The sequence below is a fragment of the Microtus ochrogaster genome, linkage group LG8 (assembly GCF_000317375.1).
Source record: "Microtus ochrogaster isolate Prairie Vole_2 linkage group LG8, MicOch1.0, whole genome shotgun sequence".
Taxonomy (NCBI): Eukaryota; Metazoa; Chordata; class Mammalia; order Rodentia; family Cricetidae; genus Microtus; species Microtus ochrogaster.
Window position 1 is genome coordinate 11,476,420 of NC_022033.1, and position 16,484 is coordinate 11,492,903.

At 48.5% G+C, this 16,484-nt stretch overlaps 2 protein-coding genes across 6 annotated transcripts in view; one reads left to right on the forward strand and one right to left on the reverse strand.

The window, feature by feature from the left end:
• The window catches only part of Znfx1 (zinc finger NFX1-type containing 1), a 32,164-nt gene extending 18,513 nt beyond the window's left edge, over window positions 1-13,651 (forward strand). Inside the window, exons 6-14 of one of the 2 annotated variants that reach the window (XM_005362864.2) lie at window positions 314-463; window positions 2,719-2,833; window positions 4,220-4,467; window positions 5,701-5,840; window positions 6,367-6,521; window positions 6,854-6,999; window positions 8,461-8,571; window positions 8,848-8,943; window positions 10,066-13,651. In XM_005362864.2, the coding sequence (XP_005362921.2) occupies window positions 314-463; window positions 2,719-2,833; window positions 4,220-4,467; window positions 5,701-5,840; window positions 6,367-6,521; window positions 6,854-6,999; window positions 8,461-8,571; window positions 8,848-8,943; window positions 10,066-12,507 (3,603 nt within the window). In that variant the 3' untranslated portion in view covers window positions 12,508-13,651. The remainder of the gene's footprint in view (window positions 1-313; window positions 464-2,718; window positions 2,834-4,219; window positions 4,468-5,700; window positions 5,841-6,366; window positions 6,522-6,853; window positions 7,000-8,460; window positions 8,572-8,847; window positions 8,944-10,065) is intronic. The other variant, XM_026787096.1, reaches the window with a different exon arrangement.
• A 997-nt stretch (window positions 13,652-14,648) lies between these two features.
• The window catches only part of Ddx27 (DEAD-box helicase 27), an 18,822-nt gene continuing 16,986 nt past the window's right edge, over window positions 14,649-16,484 (reverse strand). For all 4 annotated transcript variants that reach the window (XM_005362865.2, XM_026787213.1, XM_026787212.1 and 1 more), the window contains 5 exons: window positions 15,850-15,944; window positions 15,650-15,773; window positions 15,380-15,467; window positions 14,900-14,971; window positions 14,649-14,790 (listed from right to left, as the gene is read on the reverse strand). In XM_005362865.2, coding sequence (XP_005362922.1) covers window positions 14,772-14,790; window positions 14,900-14,971; window positions 15,380-15,467; window positions 15,650-15,773; window positions 15,850-15,944 — 398 coding nt within the window. In that variant the 3' untranslated portion in view covers window positions 14,649-14,771. The remainder of the gene's footprint in view (window positions 14,791-14,899; window positions 14,972-15,379; window positions 15,468-15,649; window positions 15,774-15,849; window positions 15,945-16,484) is intronic.

The following is a 16,484-nucleotide window of genomic DNA, read 5'->3' on the forward strand; positions in this document are numbered from 1 at the left end:
TTCTTTCTTTCTTTCTTTCTTTCTTTCTTTCTTTCTTTCTTTCTTTCTTTCTTTCTTTTTGGTTTTACGAGACAGGGTTTCTCTGTAGCTTTGGAGCCTGTCCTGTAATTTGCTCTGTAAATCAAGCTAGCCTCAAACTCACAGAGATCCTCCTGCCTCTGCCTCCCCAGTGCTGGGCTTAAATGTGTGTGCCACCACCGCCCGGCTTCTTATTCATTCTTGCATTTCCTTTCTTCTCTTTATTTTCTCTCAGGGCAGAGGCTAGCATTGGGAGAGAATGTTTCTTCATCGTATTTCTTTCTGTTCTTGGCAGATTGTGACAGGGATGAAGGAATCAGAGCAAGAACTTCTTGAAGGGGCCAAGACCCTGGAATGCACTATGCATGGTGTCGTTCGGGAGCAGTACCTGGAGAAGTACATCTCTCCCCAGCACTGGAACAGCCTCATGAGTGGACCTGTGCAGGTAGGGCTGCCCGGAGGATGCTCAGCACATGGAGGCAACTCCAGCAGAAGCCACAGACCAGAGCTTTATCTGTCTGCAGGTCTGACGCTGCTGGTGAAGAGTGTCCTCTTGAGATGAGGCCATCGAGGGCCCTGTCAGGACCCAGGCTCTGTAGTACACCTGCTGGGATAGGCTTTGCTTTTGACAAGCTACTTGATTTTATATGCCAAGTTATTCTGCTACAAGATGAGGCTAACATTATGTTGGAGTTTGGAGGTTTGCTTAGTAAAAGAGTACTTAACTAACAAAAGAACAGGATCCTGCAAGTGTATGCACACACACACACACACACACACACACACACACACACACACACACTAAAAACAGTAGCATTAAGTTGAGCACTGTGAAGCTGCTAGCACTTGTAAATTTGGCTTAGAGAAATGTGGCAATTTCAGTAGATACAGTGGCACATGCCTAGCTCCTGGCAGCAGAGACAAGATCGCTGCAGGCTCCAGACCAGCCTGGAGTAACATAGTGAGTTCTAAGGATGCACCTTGAAATGCTGTCTCCAAAACCAGCAAAAATGGAAATGTTTTACTGATCAACTTCATTGTTAGAGGCTTACTGTATAGACAAACAAGTTAATATCTGTAACCCTCAGAACTCAAGTGTTTCTGGAGTTTCTCTTTGGAACTCGTTTTTTTTATTATTTTATTTTATTTATTTTATTGTTTTTGTTTTTTTGAGACAGGGTTTCTCTGTGTAACAGTCTGGCTGTCCTGGAACTCACTTTGTAGACCAGGCTGGCCTCGAACTCACTGAGATCCGCCTGTCTCCGCCTCCCTAGTGGTGAGATTAAAGGCGTGTGCCGCCACTGCCCAACTGTTTTTTGTTTGTTTGTTTGTTTGTTTGTTTGTTTGAGATAGGGTCTCACTGTCTAGACCAGGCTGATCTCAAACTCTTAAGAGATCCACCTGCCTCTGCCTCTCAAGTTCTGTGATTAAAGGTTTGCTTTGCTTTTGTTTAATTTTATTTTTATGTGCATGGGTGGGTGTTTTGCCTGCATGTATGTGTGTCCACCACTTTTATGCTTGGTGCCCACACAGACCAGAAGAAAGCACTATGCCCTGTATCTGAAGTTAGAAACAGTTGTGAACACAATATAGATGCTAGCTGGAAATTGATTTCAGGCCCCTGGAAAGTCTACCAGTGCTCTTCACTGCTGAGCTGTCTCTCTAGCCTGTTTTTGAGACAGTCTCATATATCTCCAGTTGTCTTTGCATTCATTATGTAATCCACAGCCAAGATGACCTGGAACTCCTGATCCTCCTGCCCTCATCTCCTAGATGCTGAAATTATAGGCTTATGACATTGTGCCGGGTTATAAGTATCATATGGAAGAAAATCATAACCTTTCATTTCAAGGACTTGGGAGTTGACAGGTGTAGAGCATATACTCTGGCGTTTGTGCCAGTGTGATCCCAAGTAAGCAATTACACTGCCAGCATTCAGAGGGCCCTGCTAGGAGTCACGCAGACCGACTCTGTAAGGTAGCTGGCCTTGTCTCACTGGGCTGGTGGGAAACGGTGGGACAGAGAAGCCTGTGGCCATCTGAAAGGTACGGCTCAGCTCCAGCTGCCCACTGCCATTTGGTACAAAGGATTCTTGTTGCTAGGGTTCTCTTGACTTTGTCAGGACAGACTAGATATTTGGATTTTAACATTTTGTGTAAATAGTATTAAATGTTCTAGTTTTGTAGTCTCCCCATTTCATTTATTATTTTATTTATTTATTTATTTTAAGGTGAGGGCACAAGTAGCCCATACTGGTCTCTAACTCACTATATAGCTGAGGCTGGCCTTTAGACCTCTGACCCCTTTACATCATCTCCTGAGTGCTAAGATCACAGATATGTATCAGCAACCTAATAGCCTCTGAACCTTAAGGTTTGGTTTAGATTTTCTGTGCTTGGGTTAGAACCCAGAACTTCATACAGATTAAGAAAGAACCGCTCTTGAGATTTGCCCTCAGGAAATTTTTTGTTTGTTTTTTTTTTTTTTTTTTGTTTTTTTTTTTTTTTTTTTTTTTTTTCCTGAGACAGGGTCCCTCTGTATAGCCCTGGCTGTCCTGGAATTCACTCTTTAGACCAGGCTGAGATTAAAGGTGTGCGTGCCACCTCTGCCCAGAGGAAAGAATTTTAACTTCCCTGAGGAGACACTGTCTTCATACTGGTTGTCATAGAAGTCTCACGACCGATAATTCTTCCTTCACAGGATGCTGACTGGGTCTGTGTCCAGCCCTCGAAGCATTCCATGATGCTTGAATGGCTGGGACTTGGTGTGGGTTCTTTCACTCATAGTGCTCCTCCAGCAGGACCTGAGAGCACAGGTAAGACGTTCATGTGACCCACCGTACTTTCAGCTGGAGTGTGGTGAAAGCCAGAACCACATGACTCAATGCGGTGCCCGTGCTTAACAAGTCTGAGTCAGTCAGCAGAAGACTGCAGGGAAGTGAGGCGCACACCGAGCAGGCACAGTAGAAATGACAGAGTGCTCTTGTTGAGTATGACATGGAAGTGCTTGTTAGACCTGGGGAGTTAGAGCTCGGCACATTGCTGGCCTTCATGCACATCCTCTGCATCCCTGAAACTAGGCATGGTGACATGTGCCTTTAATCCCAACTCTAGGTAGGCAGAGGGAGATCTTTGTGAGTTCAAAGTCATCTTGACTACACAGTGAGTTCTAGGACAGGCAGGACTGTTGAGAAACCCTGTCTCAAAAAACCCAACTGTATAACAACTTCAAGGCCAGCTTGATCTATGTGAGAATTTTTCTCAACACACATATGCACATATTGACAATAATAAAAGTCAGTGTAAAAAAACCAGAGAACTTAACATATGGTTGTGAACAATTACAATCCCAGAAGTCAGGGGTGAGCCTAGGCTATATGGCAAGACTGACTCAGAGAAGAAACAGAAACTGTACAGAGTGAGAGGCTAGAGAGAGGCCTTAGCAGTTAAGATCATGGGTTTAGTTCCCAGCACCTACATGGCAGCTCACAAACGTCTAGCCTTCGAGCATCCAACACCGACATCAGGCACACTTGTGGTGCACAGACATACATGCAGGCAAAAACTCATACACATTAAAAGTAAGTAATTTTCACATTTACATTTTATTTTTCCTTACCCTCATTTGTATATTTGATAGGGTAAAACCTTTCTTAAAAAACAGTTTTGGAAGCCGGGCGGTGGTGGCGCACGCCTTTAATCCCAGCACTCGGGAGGCAGAAGCAGGCGGATCTCTGTGAGTTTGAGGCCAGCCTGGTCTACAGAGCTAGTTCCAGGACAGGCTCCAAAACCACAGAGAAACCCTGTCTCGACAAACCAAAAAAAAAAAAAAAAAAATAGTTTTGGCTGGGCAGTGGTGGCACTTGCCTTTAGTCCCAGCATTCAGGAGGCAGAGGCAGGTGAATCTCTGTGAGTTTGAGGCCAGAGGCAGGCAGATCTCTTACAGCTCAAGGCCAGCATGGTCTTCATAGAGCATAGCAGGATTACACAATGAGACTCTGTCTCCAAAAAGGAAAAAAAAAACAAACCTTTTTTTATCTGATTACTAAACCATCACAAAGTGTAACAACACAAACATACAAAAAATGTTAGGAGTCTGTCCCTAACATTCCTCTCACTCCCCTTCCCCTGCTTGTTGCCGTGAAACTGTCTTGTGTGTGAGCTCTTATAGGTGTCCTTGTTCCTCCTGCTTCCTCTCTTAGCCCAGGCAGAAGGGGAAGAGGAGGAGGAAGGGGAAGAGGAGGCTTCCCTGATTGAGATCGCTGAGGAAGCCGACCTGATTGAAGCAGACCGAGTGATTGAAGAAGAAGAGGTGGTGAGACCCCAGCGAAGAAAAAAGGAAGAGAATGGGGCAGACCAGGAGTTGGCTAAAATCCTTTTGGCCATGAGGCTAGACCAGTATGGGCCTGGAACTACGGCTGGACAGGAGCAAGTTGCAGAAGAGTGGGAGGTAAACTCACTTCTTCCCCTAAGGCCTAGAATGGGGAAGAGGATTCAGGTTTACCAAGCAGGCTTGAGTTAGGTTCTACTGAAGCAGACACCATAGGGCTGGACCACTCCTGTGACTGCTGTGGCTTCAGGTGATCCTCACAGCTGGGGACAGAAAAGCTACAGTCAGTCAGAGGGGACCCGCAAGAACTAGCAACTTAGACAAGAAACAGGTGCCAGGGTGCTCCCCTGCAGTTTTCAGGAGAACGTGGTACATACTGACAGTGCCTTGTTCTCTTGTTCATGAGCAGGCAATGTAGACAGAGAGGATGAAGCAAGACAGGAGTGCAGGCTTCGTCCTCAATAAGCCTAGCATCTGGCCCTTAGCAGCATTTACTCTGTGCTACCGTGACAGCAGGAGACTGGCTACTCCAAATACCAAATGAATCCCTTACTGAGAATGAAGGGCTCTGAAGGACAATTTGGATGCAGTAGTTTTCACCTGATGCTCTCTCTGTGCCTTACTGGTTCGGGTCAGCAGCATTGCGTGGGGCAAGAGATATGAGCCCAGTTCTCAGAACTGTGTATTGTGCTTTTCTCTGTTGTGTCACTTGGGGGTGGGGACTTTAGTGTAGTGACATCTGCTTCACACACCAATCTTCCTAAAATTTTGTAACCTCATTCAGTGACAGATCCAGAAGGGAATGCTTTCTCCTAAGATATTGTGAGTGCATTGGGCCATTGTAGTCGGCCTGTGGCAGGCCAAGAACTAAATACCTGCTCTTAGGTAGCGTCCACTGAGAGCCCAATCCCCTCTGCTTTGATGACACACACCCACTTCAGAAAGAGAAACAGGTGATAGTCCAGGCGAGCTCAGGCAGGAGAAGCAGGGAAAGGGAAGGATGGAGGTATGGCACAAACCCACCTGTTAGAAAATGTTGTGACGCTATATAAGACTTTGTGTGTGATATTAGAAGGTCAAACATAAGTAAAAATGGCCAATGACAGCCATTGCTGGCCAGTGGAAGTCCTTCCCAGGGTTCTTCATGTTGCCAAGTCGACAGCCAGCACCTAGGTCACACTGCCTGATAAAAGACAAGATAGGCTTGGGACCCAGGCAGGTTCTGTAGCCTCTGATCAGCTTCTCATGTTGGAGTAGCTGTTGAGAGAATGAGACAATGCCTGCTGGGGTGGTAACTCCTTCTTCTGTGCTGGGGCCTCTGCTCAATCTCTGGCCTGGTCTTGACGTCTACAGACCCAGCGTACCCAGAAAAAGAAAATGAAGAGAAAAGTGAAGGCTGAGCTTCGCAAACTGAACACCATGACTGAGGCTGAGGCCAATGCCATCCAGGACATCTGGCAACTGGACCTGAACACCCGCTGGCAGCTTTATAGGTACGGGTATGGTGCCCAAGCCTAGTCAGTCTGTGTCATTTCCCACAGAATTCCTTTTCTGCTCTAGAATGGGGAATGTGTCAGATTGGGCAGGACCTCATACAGTTGAGGTGAAAAGTAGAAAGCCACTGGGAAGCTTTGACGGCAGAGCTGTCTGTACCCTGTGCCTGCGCTTCTTCCTTATCCCAAGGACTCTGAACGTCTTTTATGTGGCATTTTAAACTGTTTCTTTTTTTTTTCTTTTTCTATTTTTTTTTTTTTTGAGACAGAATTTCACTGTGTAGCCCTGGCTGCCCTGGAACTCACAGAGATCTGCCTGCCTCTGCCTTCCAAATCATGGGATTAAAGGAATGCACCACCACCACCCAGCCATTTTACTCTTGTTTTCTATAACTCTGAGTCTCATTCTCCCTGCCTGGCTTGTCAGCTCTGTAGGGCTTTAGGATTCACTTCAGAAACTGGTATATCATTTCCTCAAAAAACACTCAGAGAAGAAAGGCTTCCTTTCCCTGGTTTCATTCTCCAGACTGTGGCTACAGATGTACCAAGCTGACACTCGCCGGAGGATCCTCAGCTATGAACACCAGTACCGCACATCAGCAGACAGAATGGCTGAACTGAGACTCCAGGAAGACCTGCACATCCTTAAAGATGCCCAGGTTGTGGGCATGACAACCACAGGTAGGAAGGTGGGGGCTTTACCTGTTGAAGCCGAGTTTGCCGTGGTGTCCAGATCCCGTGAAGCCACCCTTACCTGGGAACTCTTGGTGACAGGTCTCCTACTTGTTGCTACAGAGCTTAAAACTCAAAACAATAATCAAGAAGCATAAAGCTCAGGACCACACAGTGCCCACCCTCTCACTCAGTGTCCATCCTCTTGCTTAGTGGCAACTTCAGCCCCAGATGAGGAGGGCTTAGTTATCTGTCAACCCAGGAAAGATACAGAAGAGGTAGCCCTCTGGGTTCTGTGCCCCAGCTCAAAGGAGCCTCTCTCTCATCTTTCCTGATTTGAGGTGCTGCCAAGTACCGCCAGATCCTTCAGCAAGTAGAGCCTCGGATCGTCATTGTAGAAGAGGCTGCCGAGGTTCTTGAGGCCCACACCATTGCCACGCTAAGCAAAGCTTGCCAGCATCTCATTCTGATTGGGGACCACCAGCAGGTAAAGCAAGAATTCTTAGAAGGTGGGGTGTTCTCTGGAAAATAGAACAGGGGACTCTGGTGTCTCTGTGTAACAGTCCTCGAGCTTATTGGTGACTTTATGTGCCTGCTCTTCCTTGAATCCCACGTTCATTTCCTGCACAGTGCCACTGCTAGAGATTGCGCCCAGGGCCCCTCCCCAGCCATACAGATTAGGTTGGCCTCAAATTTGTAATCCTCCTGCCTCAGGCTTCTGGGATTATAGAACTGTACTACCTTGCTTAGTTCAAGTTCATCATGCTTTAAAAAAGATTTAAACAGGCTGGGCGGTGGTGGCGCACGCCTTTAATCCCAGCACTGGGGAGGCAGAGGCAGGCAGATCTCTGTGAGTTCGAGACCAGCCTGGTCTACAAGAGCTAGTTCCAGGACAGGCTCCAAAACCACAGAGAAACCCTGTCTTGGGAAAAGAAAAAAAAAATTTAAACAGTGTCCTTTTTCTTTTACTGTGTATGGTGGATGTTTGTATCTTGCCTGCATGTATGTCACCGTGCCACATACCTGCAGTGCCTGTGGAGCCAGAAGAGGGTGACAGGTTCCCATAGACTGGAGTTACAGTCAGTTGTGACTGCTGCCTGGGTGCTGGGAATTGAATTTGGATCCTCTGCAAGAATAGCCCGTACTCTAACCAGCCACAAAGCCGTCTCTCCAGCCCTTTGCATGGACAATTGCATAGAGAGTTCTTTAGTCTTTTACTTCCATTTTTGCTACCTGCTGGTCTGTCCCCTGAAAAGGAGCCAAAGTGAATTAAATATAAAAAACAACAAAAAGTAAATTAGCCAGGCTTGGCCACAAGCTTGTGCTACATACTGATAGGCCTGCCTCAGATGAGCCCAAACCTCACAATTCCTGTAAATGAGAGCATGTCACTTCACCCCCCAGGGGCTTTTCACTGCTCTTGATGTCAAAAATCAAAAGCTTCTTTGATTTTGAGATGGTCTTATGTAGCCCGTGGTAGCCTTGAATTCAATTTGTAGCTGAGGATGGCTTTATACTCCTGACCCTTGCCCCCAACTTTCAAGTGTGGGATTGCAGCATCATGGGTCTAGAAGCTGAACATAGCAAGACCTTCTCAAAATCAAGAGTGGGTGTTGTCCTGTGTCTCTGGCTCACCTCGTTTGCTCAGGGCTCCCATTCACTGTCCTTCCTGTCCCTTTTCATAGTTTGCTTTTCAAATGGATAAATTACTGGCAGCTTCCTCCATGCTTTTGTCAACTCAGATGTCACTGTTGAGAGGCCAAGCTAAAGAATTTCCACCCTTGGGCTCTTCGTTATATCACCTGGGTTTTCCAGTCCTCGTCACTATTAATCCTTGACCTGTCAGCACCGAGACTCGTGTCCACCTTTCAACAGACTATGCTTCAGACACATGCTGCGGGTGATCAGTGTGTTCCAGCAGAGAATTCTCAACTGTTTCTCTCCCCAGCTACGTCCCAGTGCTAACGTGTATGATCTGGCCAAGAACTTCAACCTTGAGGTGTCCCTGTTTGAGCGGCTGGTAAAAGTGAACATCCCCTTCGTCCGTCTGAATCACCAGGTGAGCGGCTGGGTTTTGTGTTGCTACAGACGTCTAGAAGGTTTCTGGTTTGTGCCACGTGCCAGCAATTAGAGCTGGCTTACCTGAAATTGCCCATCAGAAAGATAGTTTCAGCCACTACAAGATACCCTGCTTTGCAGGACCCAGCCGCTTGTATCATGCTTTCTCCCAGTGCACCTCAGTGTTCCCTCCGCAGGTTTCCTGCTGGTGCTGCAGCTCCAGAGATGTGGCCCTTTGTCTTGCTCTTGTTGCTGATCCCAACATCTGTCGTTTCAGCACCGCATGCGTCCTGAAATTGCCCGCCTTTTGACCCCCCACATTTACCAGGATCTGGAGAACCATCCCTCTGTTCTCAAGTATGAGCAGATTAAGGTCAGTCTGTCCTACCTGGTCATCTCTGATGGTGTCAGTAGCCTAGAAGTTTCCTTTCCTTGGAAAGGAAAGTAGTAGAGGGGCTGGAGATGGCTCGGGTGCTTAAGAGTGTGACCTGAAGCCAGCGTGGTGGCACACGCCTTTAATCCTAGCACTTGGGAGGCAGAGGCAGGTGGATCTGTGACTTGGAGGTCAGCCTGGTCTACGTTCCAGGACAGCAAGAGCTACATAATAGGGAGACTCTGTCTAAAAAAGTCTGTGCTGCTTTTCCAGAGGACCCAAGTTCAGTTCCCAGCACCCACACTGGGGACCTCAACACCAGTCCCAGGTATCCAACACTGATCATCTCTTGGCCTCTCTGCATCCTCTGGTCTTCATGGGCATCCACACTCAGTGTACATACCCACATATGGACGTACACACGCACCCACCCCCTCATACCCACACACAAATAAAAAGAAAAATAGAATCTGAGTTGGGTGGTAGTGGTGCACATTTTTAATTCCAGCACTCAGGCAGATCTCTGAGTTCAAGACCAGCCTAGTCTACAGAGCTAGTTTTAAGACAGCCAGAGCTGTTACACAGAGAAACCCTGTCTCAAAAAACAAGAGAGAGAGAGAGAGAGAGAGAGAGAGAGAGAGAGAGAGAGAGAGAGAGAGAGAGAGAGAGAGAGAGAGAGAGAGAGAGAGAGAGCGCTCTGCAGGTGTTCTGTGTGGTAAGAACAGTGACTCCTGCCTGTCCCCAGCAGTGCTGAGGAAGGGCCTGTGCAACAGTCGGCACATGAGCACTCAGAGCATCAGCTCCTTTCTCATCACCGCTGCTGCCTGTTGCCTTCACCATGGCAAGTGATCAGATACTTGGAAAACTAAAACAGACTTTCTCATTCTCCAGCTCCGTGTCCTGGTGACTGACTTCAGAAGTAAAGGTTGTGAGGTAGAGGGCACAGAAAGCAGTCTCTTCTGAGGGCCAGTGGTCAGTGGCCTTGAGACGCATGCCAAGAGCTGGGGTGTAGCTCAGAGTACAACACCTGCTTAGCATGTGTGAGGCCCTGAGTTTAGTCCCAGTGCTGAACGGAAGGGGAGGCACCACAAGGACGCTCTGACATGTCGCCTTGCTTCTCAGGGGGTCTCCTCCAACCTTTACTTTGTGGAGCACTGCTTTCCTGAGCAGGAGATCCAAGAAGGCAAAAGCCATCAGAACCAACACGAGGCACACTTTGTGGTGGAGCTGTGCCAGTACTTCCTGTGCCAGGAGTATCGCCCCTCCCAGATCACCATCCTCACCACCTACACTGGGCAGCTCTTCTGCTTGCGCAAACTCATGCCTGCCAAGACATTTGCTGGCATCAAGGTTCATGTGGTGGACAAGTACCAAGGGGAAGAGAATGACATCATCCTCCTCTCATTAGTGCGGAGCAACCAAGAGGGGAAGGTGGGCTTCCTCCAGATCCCAAACCGCATCTGTGTAGCCTTGTCCCGGGCCAAGAAGGGGATGTACTGCATTGGGAACATGCAGATGCTTGCCAAGGTGCCCTTGTGGAGCAAGATCATCCATACCCTTCGAGAGAACAACCAAATAGGCCCATCCCTCCGCCTCTGTTGCCAGAATCACCCTGACACCCACACCCTTGTATCCAAAGCTTCTGATTTCCAAAAAGTGCCAGAAGGAGGCTGCAGCCTGCCCTGTGAGTTCCGGTTGGCCTGTGGGCATGTGTGCACACGTGCCTGCCACCCATATGACTCCTCCCACAAGGAGTTCCAGTGCATGAAGCCATGCCAGAAAGTCATCTGCCCAGATGGGCACCGGTGCCCACTTGTTTGCTTCCAGAAGTGTCACAAGTCTTGTCAGGTAAAAGTGCCCAAAATCATTGTTCGGTGTGGTCACAAACAGATGGTCCCTTGTTCAATGCCAGAGTCAGATTATTGCTGCCAGGAGCCTTGCCCCAAGGTCCTGAGATGTGGTCACAGATGCAGCCACCTGTGTGGTGAGGATTGTGTGCGGCTATGTCCAGAAAAGGTCACTGTGAAGCTGAAGTGTGGGCACAGCCAACAGGTGAAGTGTGGCGATGTGGAATGTATAAAATACGGTCTGCCAGTCAAGTGCACCACCAAGTGTGACACCGTCCTCGACTGTGGCCATCCCTGCCCAGGCTCCTGTAACAGTTGCTTTGAAGGGCGCTTCCATGAGCGCTGTCAGCAGCCCTGCAAGCGCTTGCTCATCTGCTCACACAAGTGCCAGGAGCCCTGCACTGGTGAGTGCCCACCCTGCCAGCGGACATGTCAGAACCGCTGTGTCCATAGCCAGTGCAAGAAGAAGTGTGGGGAGCTGTGCAGCCCCTGTGTGGAGCCCTGTGTCTGGCGCTGTCAGCACTACCAGTGCACCAGACTCTGCTCAGAGCCCTGCGACCGGCCCCCATGCTACGTGCCTTGTTCAAAGATGCTGGCTTGCGGCCACCCTTGCATTGGTCTCTGTGGGGAGCCTTGTCCCAAGAAGTGCCGTGTCTGCCAACTGGATGAGGTCACCCAAATCTTTTTTGGCTTTGAGGATGAGCCCGATGCCCGCTTTGTGCAACTGGAAGACTGCAACCACATCTTCGAGGTGCAAGGCCTGGACCGCTACATGAATGAACAGGATGATGAAGTCGCCATCAGGCTGAAGGTCTGCCCCATCTGCCAGGTACCCATCCGCAAAAATCTGAGGTATGGAAAAAGCATCAAACAGCGGCTGGAAGAGATAGAAATTGTCAAGGAAAAGATCCAGGGCTCTGCAGGGGAGATTGCAGTCAGCCAGGAACAACTTAAGGCCCTGCTGGAGAGCAAGACTCTGTTCCTCCAGCTGCATCCTGAAAATTTCCTGATGCTCCAAGAGAAGCTGGCCCAGAAAAACCTGTCAGTGAAGGACCTGGGCCTTGTGGAAAATTCCATCAGCTTCTACGACCACTTGGCCAATCTGGAGGGGTCCCTGGAAAAGGTGCATTACTCAGAACGTCACAAAGTGAGGACTCGACTCGAACAGGTCTATGAGTGGCTGGCCAGGAAGCGCCTGAGCTTCAGCAGCCAGGAATTGAGCGACCTCCAGAGTGAAATCCAGAGGCTCACTTATCTTGTGACCCTCCTGATACGCTGTAAGATGGCAGAGGAGAAAGTGAAAGGCAGCATAGCAGAAGAGGTCTCCAGCATCCGGAATATTCTGGAAAAAACATGTAAGTTCACCCAGGAAGACGAACAGCTTGTGCAGAAAAAGATGGATGCTCTGAAAAGCACACTTCCCTGCTCTTGCCTGGGCATCTCAGAGGAAGAGCGGGTGCAGATTGTCACTGCCTTGGGTGTTCCTCGTGGCCACTGGTTCAAGTGCCCCAACGGCCACATCTATGTGATCACTGAGTGTGGGGGAGCCATGCAGAGGGGCACCTGTCCTGAGTGCAAGGAGGTGATTGGCGGTGAAAATCATACTCTGGTGAGGAGCAACCAGCTGGCCCCTGAGATGGATGGAGCCCAGTACCCTGCCTGGTCAGACACAGCCAACAACCTGATGAACTTTGAGGAGATCCGCAGGATGATGTAGAAGATGGCACCCCGATGCCTTTTGCCCTGCAACCTCAGAGCCAGGCAGGGTTGGCTCCCCTGCAGAGGAACCAGTTTGTTAGTATCCTTTAGTTTCGCACTTGTTTAAGGATCCACTTTTAGGGCTTGCCCACATGTGATTCTAGATGAACCCCTGCGCTAGAATAAGCACTTTACCTCCAGCTCTAAGCAGAGCCCACAGTTCTCACCTCCTCTGCTGCAGCAAGCAGGACTCCTGGGAACATCTGGCCTCCACCTGGGGCTGTTAGGGTAACTGGGTCTTGGCATGGTCAGCCCTTCTGCGTGCTCCCAGGGTGCACTGCTTCTCATGGCCAAGCCTTAACTTGCAGACTAATTTCCATTGTTATAACAGCAGCCCAGAGCTTTAGGAACGACTTAACCCAAGGAGCACAAGAATTCTGGCACCCTACTCCTTGGGCTCCTGCCCTTCTGGAGATGGAGGCCTGTGACCTACTCAACTCCCCTTGACCCAGTTACATAGTTTCCATCCCTGGTGGGGTCCCTGGGGGTGGGTCTTCTACAGTAGGCATAGGCTGAGTGGCCCCTGCACCCTCCTGAAACTGGCACTCAAATAGCCAGGGTGGTATGTGTGTCTCTTGGCCTCTGTGGGAGGTTTGGTGGTGGTGCTATCTGCACACTCAGTGTCAGCAGCACCTTCTGTGAGTCTTTGTCCCAGCACCCTCCCTTGCAGCCTTTGCCTGGGCAGGGTTAGCATGCCAGCAGCTTCTGCAGGCTCCGGCCCCAGGCCTGCATCTGCACCTCTGTCCAGTGTTCCTTAGAACAAATTTAGCCATCTCAGGTCCTTTCTAATATTGATCACAAAAGCCCCTTTCGTAAGTATGTGTTTCCTTTTTTGTCTTTACTATGCACTTTATCCTATAATGCCAATTAATAAAAACAATGATTGAAAAAAAATCAGTGGACTCTATCTTTGATTGGTTTTTACTGTACTGGTAACTGATGAACCTAGGGCTTCAGCTGTGTTTCACCACCACCCCAGTGGCTTGTCTATCTTCCTAACTTTCAGTAACAACTTAGGTGGCCGTAGAATTGTGGGTAGGATACTGTCTATGGTGAAGCATGCATCACTTCCTGTAGTGGGGGTCATTTAGCTGGTGGTAAGACATTCTTCAGCGTATAGCAGATGTCTCATGAGTTCACTCAGTCTACACACTAGTAGATATTCCTAATAGAGTTCTGCACTTTGCACTTTAGAACACATTGATTTATTGTTTATGGTTGGGTGGTCTGCATGTTGGAAGGAGATGGTTTTTTTTATTGTGGGTCCCCAGGATGGAGATCAGGTCATCAGTCTTGCCTTTACTGGCTAAGCCTTCTCACCTGTTTTTCGAGACAGGGTTTCTCTGTAGCTTTGGTGCCCGTCCTGGAACTAGCTCTTGTAGACCAGGCTGGCCTTGAACTCACAGAGATCCGCCTGCCTCTGCCTCCCGAGTGCTGGGATTAAAGGCGTGCGCCACCACCGCCCGGCCCCTGCACCTAGATTTTAACATGGAGCTCTTTCTGCCAAAGGCATAGTCTGGTCTGAACCAGCCCAGCACCAGACCAGGTGAGCCTTGATTTGTGTGTGTGTGTGTGTGTGTGTGTTTTGTTTTTCAAGACAGGATTTCTCTGTGTAGCTTTGGAGCCTGTCGTAGAACTCGCTCTGTATACCAGGCCTGCCTCTGCCTCCCGAGTACTGGGATTAAAGGTATGCGCCGCCGCCACCACCCAGTGTTAAGCCTTGATTTTCTCAATAGAACCCTACATTGGCAAGTATGCATGGGCTCAGGGTATGTGCAGCCGGAGAACTGGTCGTTTCCAAACTGAGGGAAGGAGTGTGAACTCAAAATTACGTCTTGCATTTGAAATGTCAGGAAAGTAATCAGAAAGGGATCCACAGCCAGGCATTGCAGTGTATACCTTTAATCCAAGTATGAGGCCTGAATAGTAGGTTTCAAGCCAGCCTGGGCTATACACAGTTGAGACACTCTCAAAATTTAAAAAAGGAGACATGTCGAAAAACCAAAAAAAAAAAAATGAGACATGGACGAAACACTAGGAAACAGCTCCTAGATAGATAGAAATTCAGCCAACATCTTTAAAACACCAAATACACAAATAGCTTGTTCAAGAGATTTTGTTGTTATTGTTTTACAAATGGAAAAAAAAAACAGACCAAGACAAGATGACTTCCCACAGGGAAGGGATATAAAATTGTCCCACCAACTTCTTCATGCCACTGGGTTACTTCTTTCTCTTATACCTATAAAGAAAAACAACAAAATTAAAGCCAGAAGGGAGGAGTAGTTCTGTGTTTGCTTGCTTCTCCAACCCCATGGGTACGGCCTCTGCCCTCCACAATGCAACATTACCTGGACTTAGATTTGAAGTTCCCTCTTCTCTGGCGAGACAGACCTAACTGTTTCCTCTCTTCAAAAGAAGGGCTGTAAGAGAGGGAATGTGAGATGAGCAGACTGGAGCATGTGAGTGACGTCACCCACCTCAGCTGCACAGAAAGGGCAGCATAGGTGGGATGGGTGCAGCCATGTGAGTTTCAGTGCCTCTGAGTCAGGTCCCATGGTCTTCTACAAAACAATACACATTTCTGGAAGCCAGCCACCAGTTTAAGATCAGCAGGAAGAGGCCTTCCCTACCCAGCCTAGACTGAGATCATCTAAATCAGGGAACTCACAAGAAATACCTCTCCTGCTCCTGCACATCAGGCCCTGGGGGCAGAGAAGCACCCTACTCACGGCATTATAAAGCTCTAGCTAGGAGAGCTGGAAGTGGGCAAGGATGCAGACACCTCAGTTTGTTGCATACCAAGGGCTAAGGAACACTTAAAACCCTACCCAGCTCGATACTGTTTCAGGGCTTTCTTGCTCGTGTTGGTGAGTTCTTCATCAAACACAGACTTCTTCTGCTGTTTTTGCTTCTTGGCTGCACAGAGAAAAATGAGTTTGGAGGCTGTTAAGTCCCTTGAAGCTCTAGGTGAGGATTCCAAAGCCAGTGAAAGGCCATATACACCAACAGATCCCACTTTCTCCAAAGCTTGGCCACCACCATATCCCCACCGACTCCTCCTGCCACGATGAGGATGTCAGGTAGAATGAATCTCTTACCAGGACCTGCTGCAGGCTCTTCCTCAGGCATTGCCCGTGCTCGCTTGGTTCTGCGGTTCCTCTTGGCCAGCCGCTCTGCAAACATCTGTGCCTTGAGGATTTCAAACTGGGACCTCTCCTCTGGCTGGGGGCAGAGTGAGGGATGAGCACAGAACAGACCAGTGCTGCATGGTACCTAACTCCAGAGGGAGGCCACTCACCGTCATCTCTCCCTTTTTCTTGGCATCCTTCATAAACTTCTTTCTTTTCTTCTTTCCTCTTAAGGCCAAGTCAAACTCCTGCAGAGCCTTGGCAACTGCAGTGAGAACAGAGTGTGGGGTTTCATTGTGTCCTTAAAGCTTAAGATGAAAGCTAACTAGGGAGCCTGACACCCATGTAGAAAAGTGTCTGCTAGGTAGGAAGAATGGCACAGGAAGAGGGGCTGGTGAGTTGATGGTTGCTGAGAGAGGGAGTCCGATTCCTCAGTGGTGCAGCCAGCCACTGGCAAGTTGCCCCAGTTCCAAGGGAATAGCCCCCATCCATGCTCTAGTCAGTGACCTAATTAAATGCAGCAGCCAAAAAAGCAGACCTCAAAGCAGAAGGGAACAGAAGAGGAGGGTATGATCCAAATATATACAATGAAACTGTGACAGAATAAATACAAATTTAAAATATAGACCTGAATTTAATACCTAAAACCAACTTTTTTTTTTAAACTGGCTTTTTGACAAAGGGTCTATGTAGCCCTAGCCTCCTGGAACTCACTATGTAAACTCAAACTCACAGAGATCCACCCACAAGTAGATTAAAGGTAAACCCAGGCACCTAGAACCCATTAAAAAAAAAAAAAAAAAAA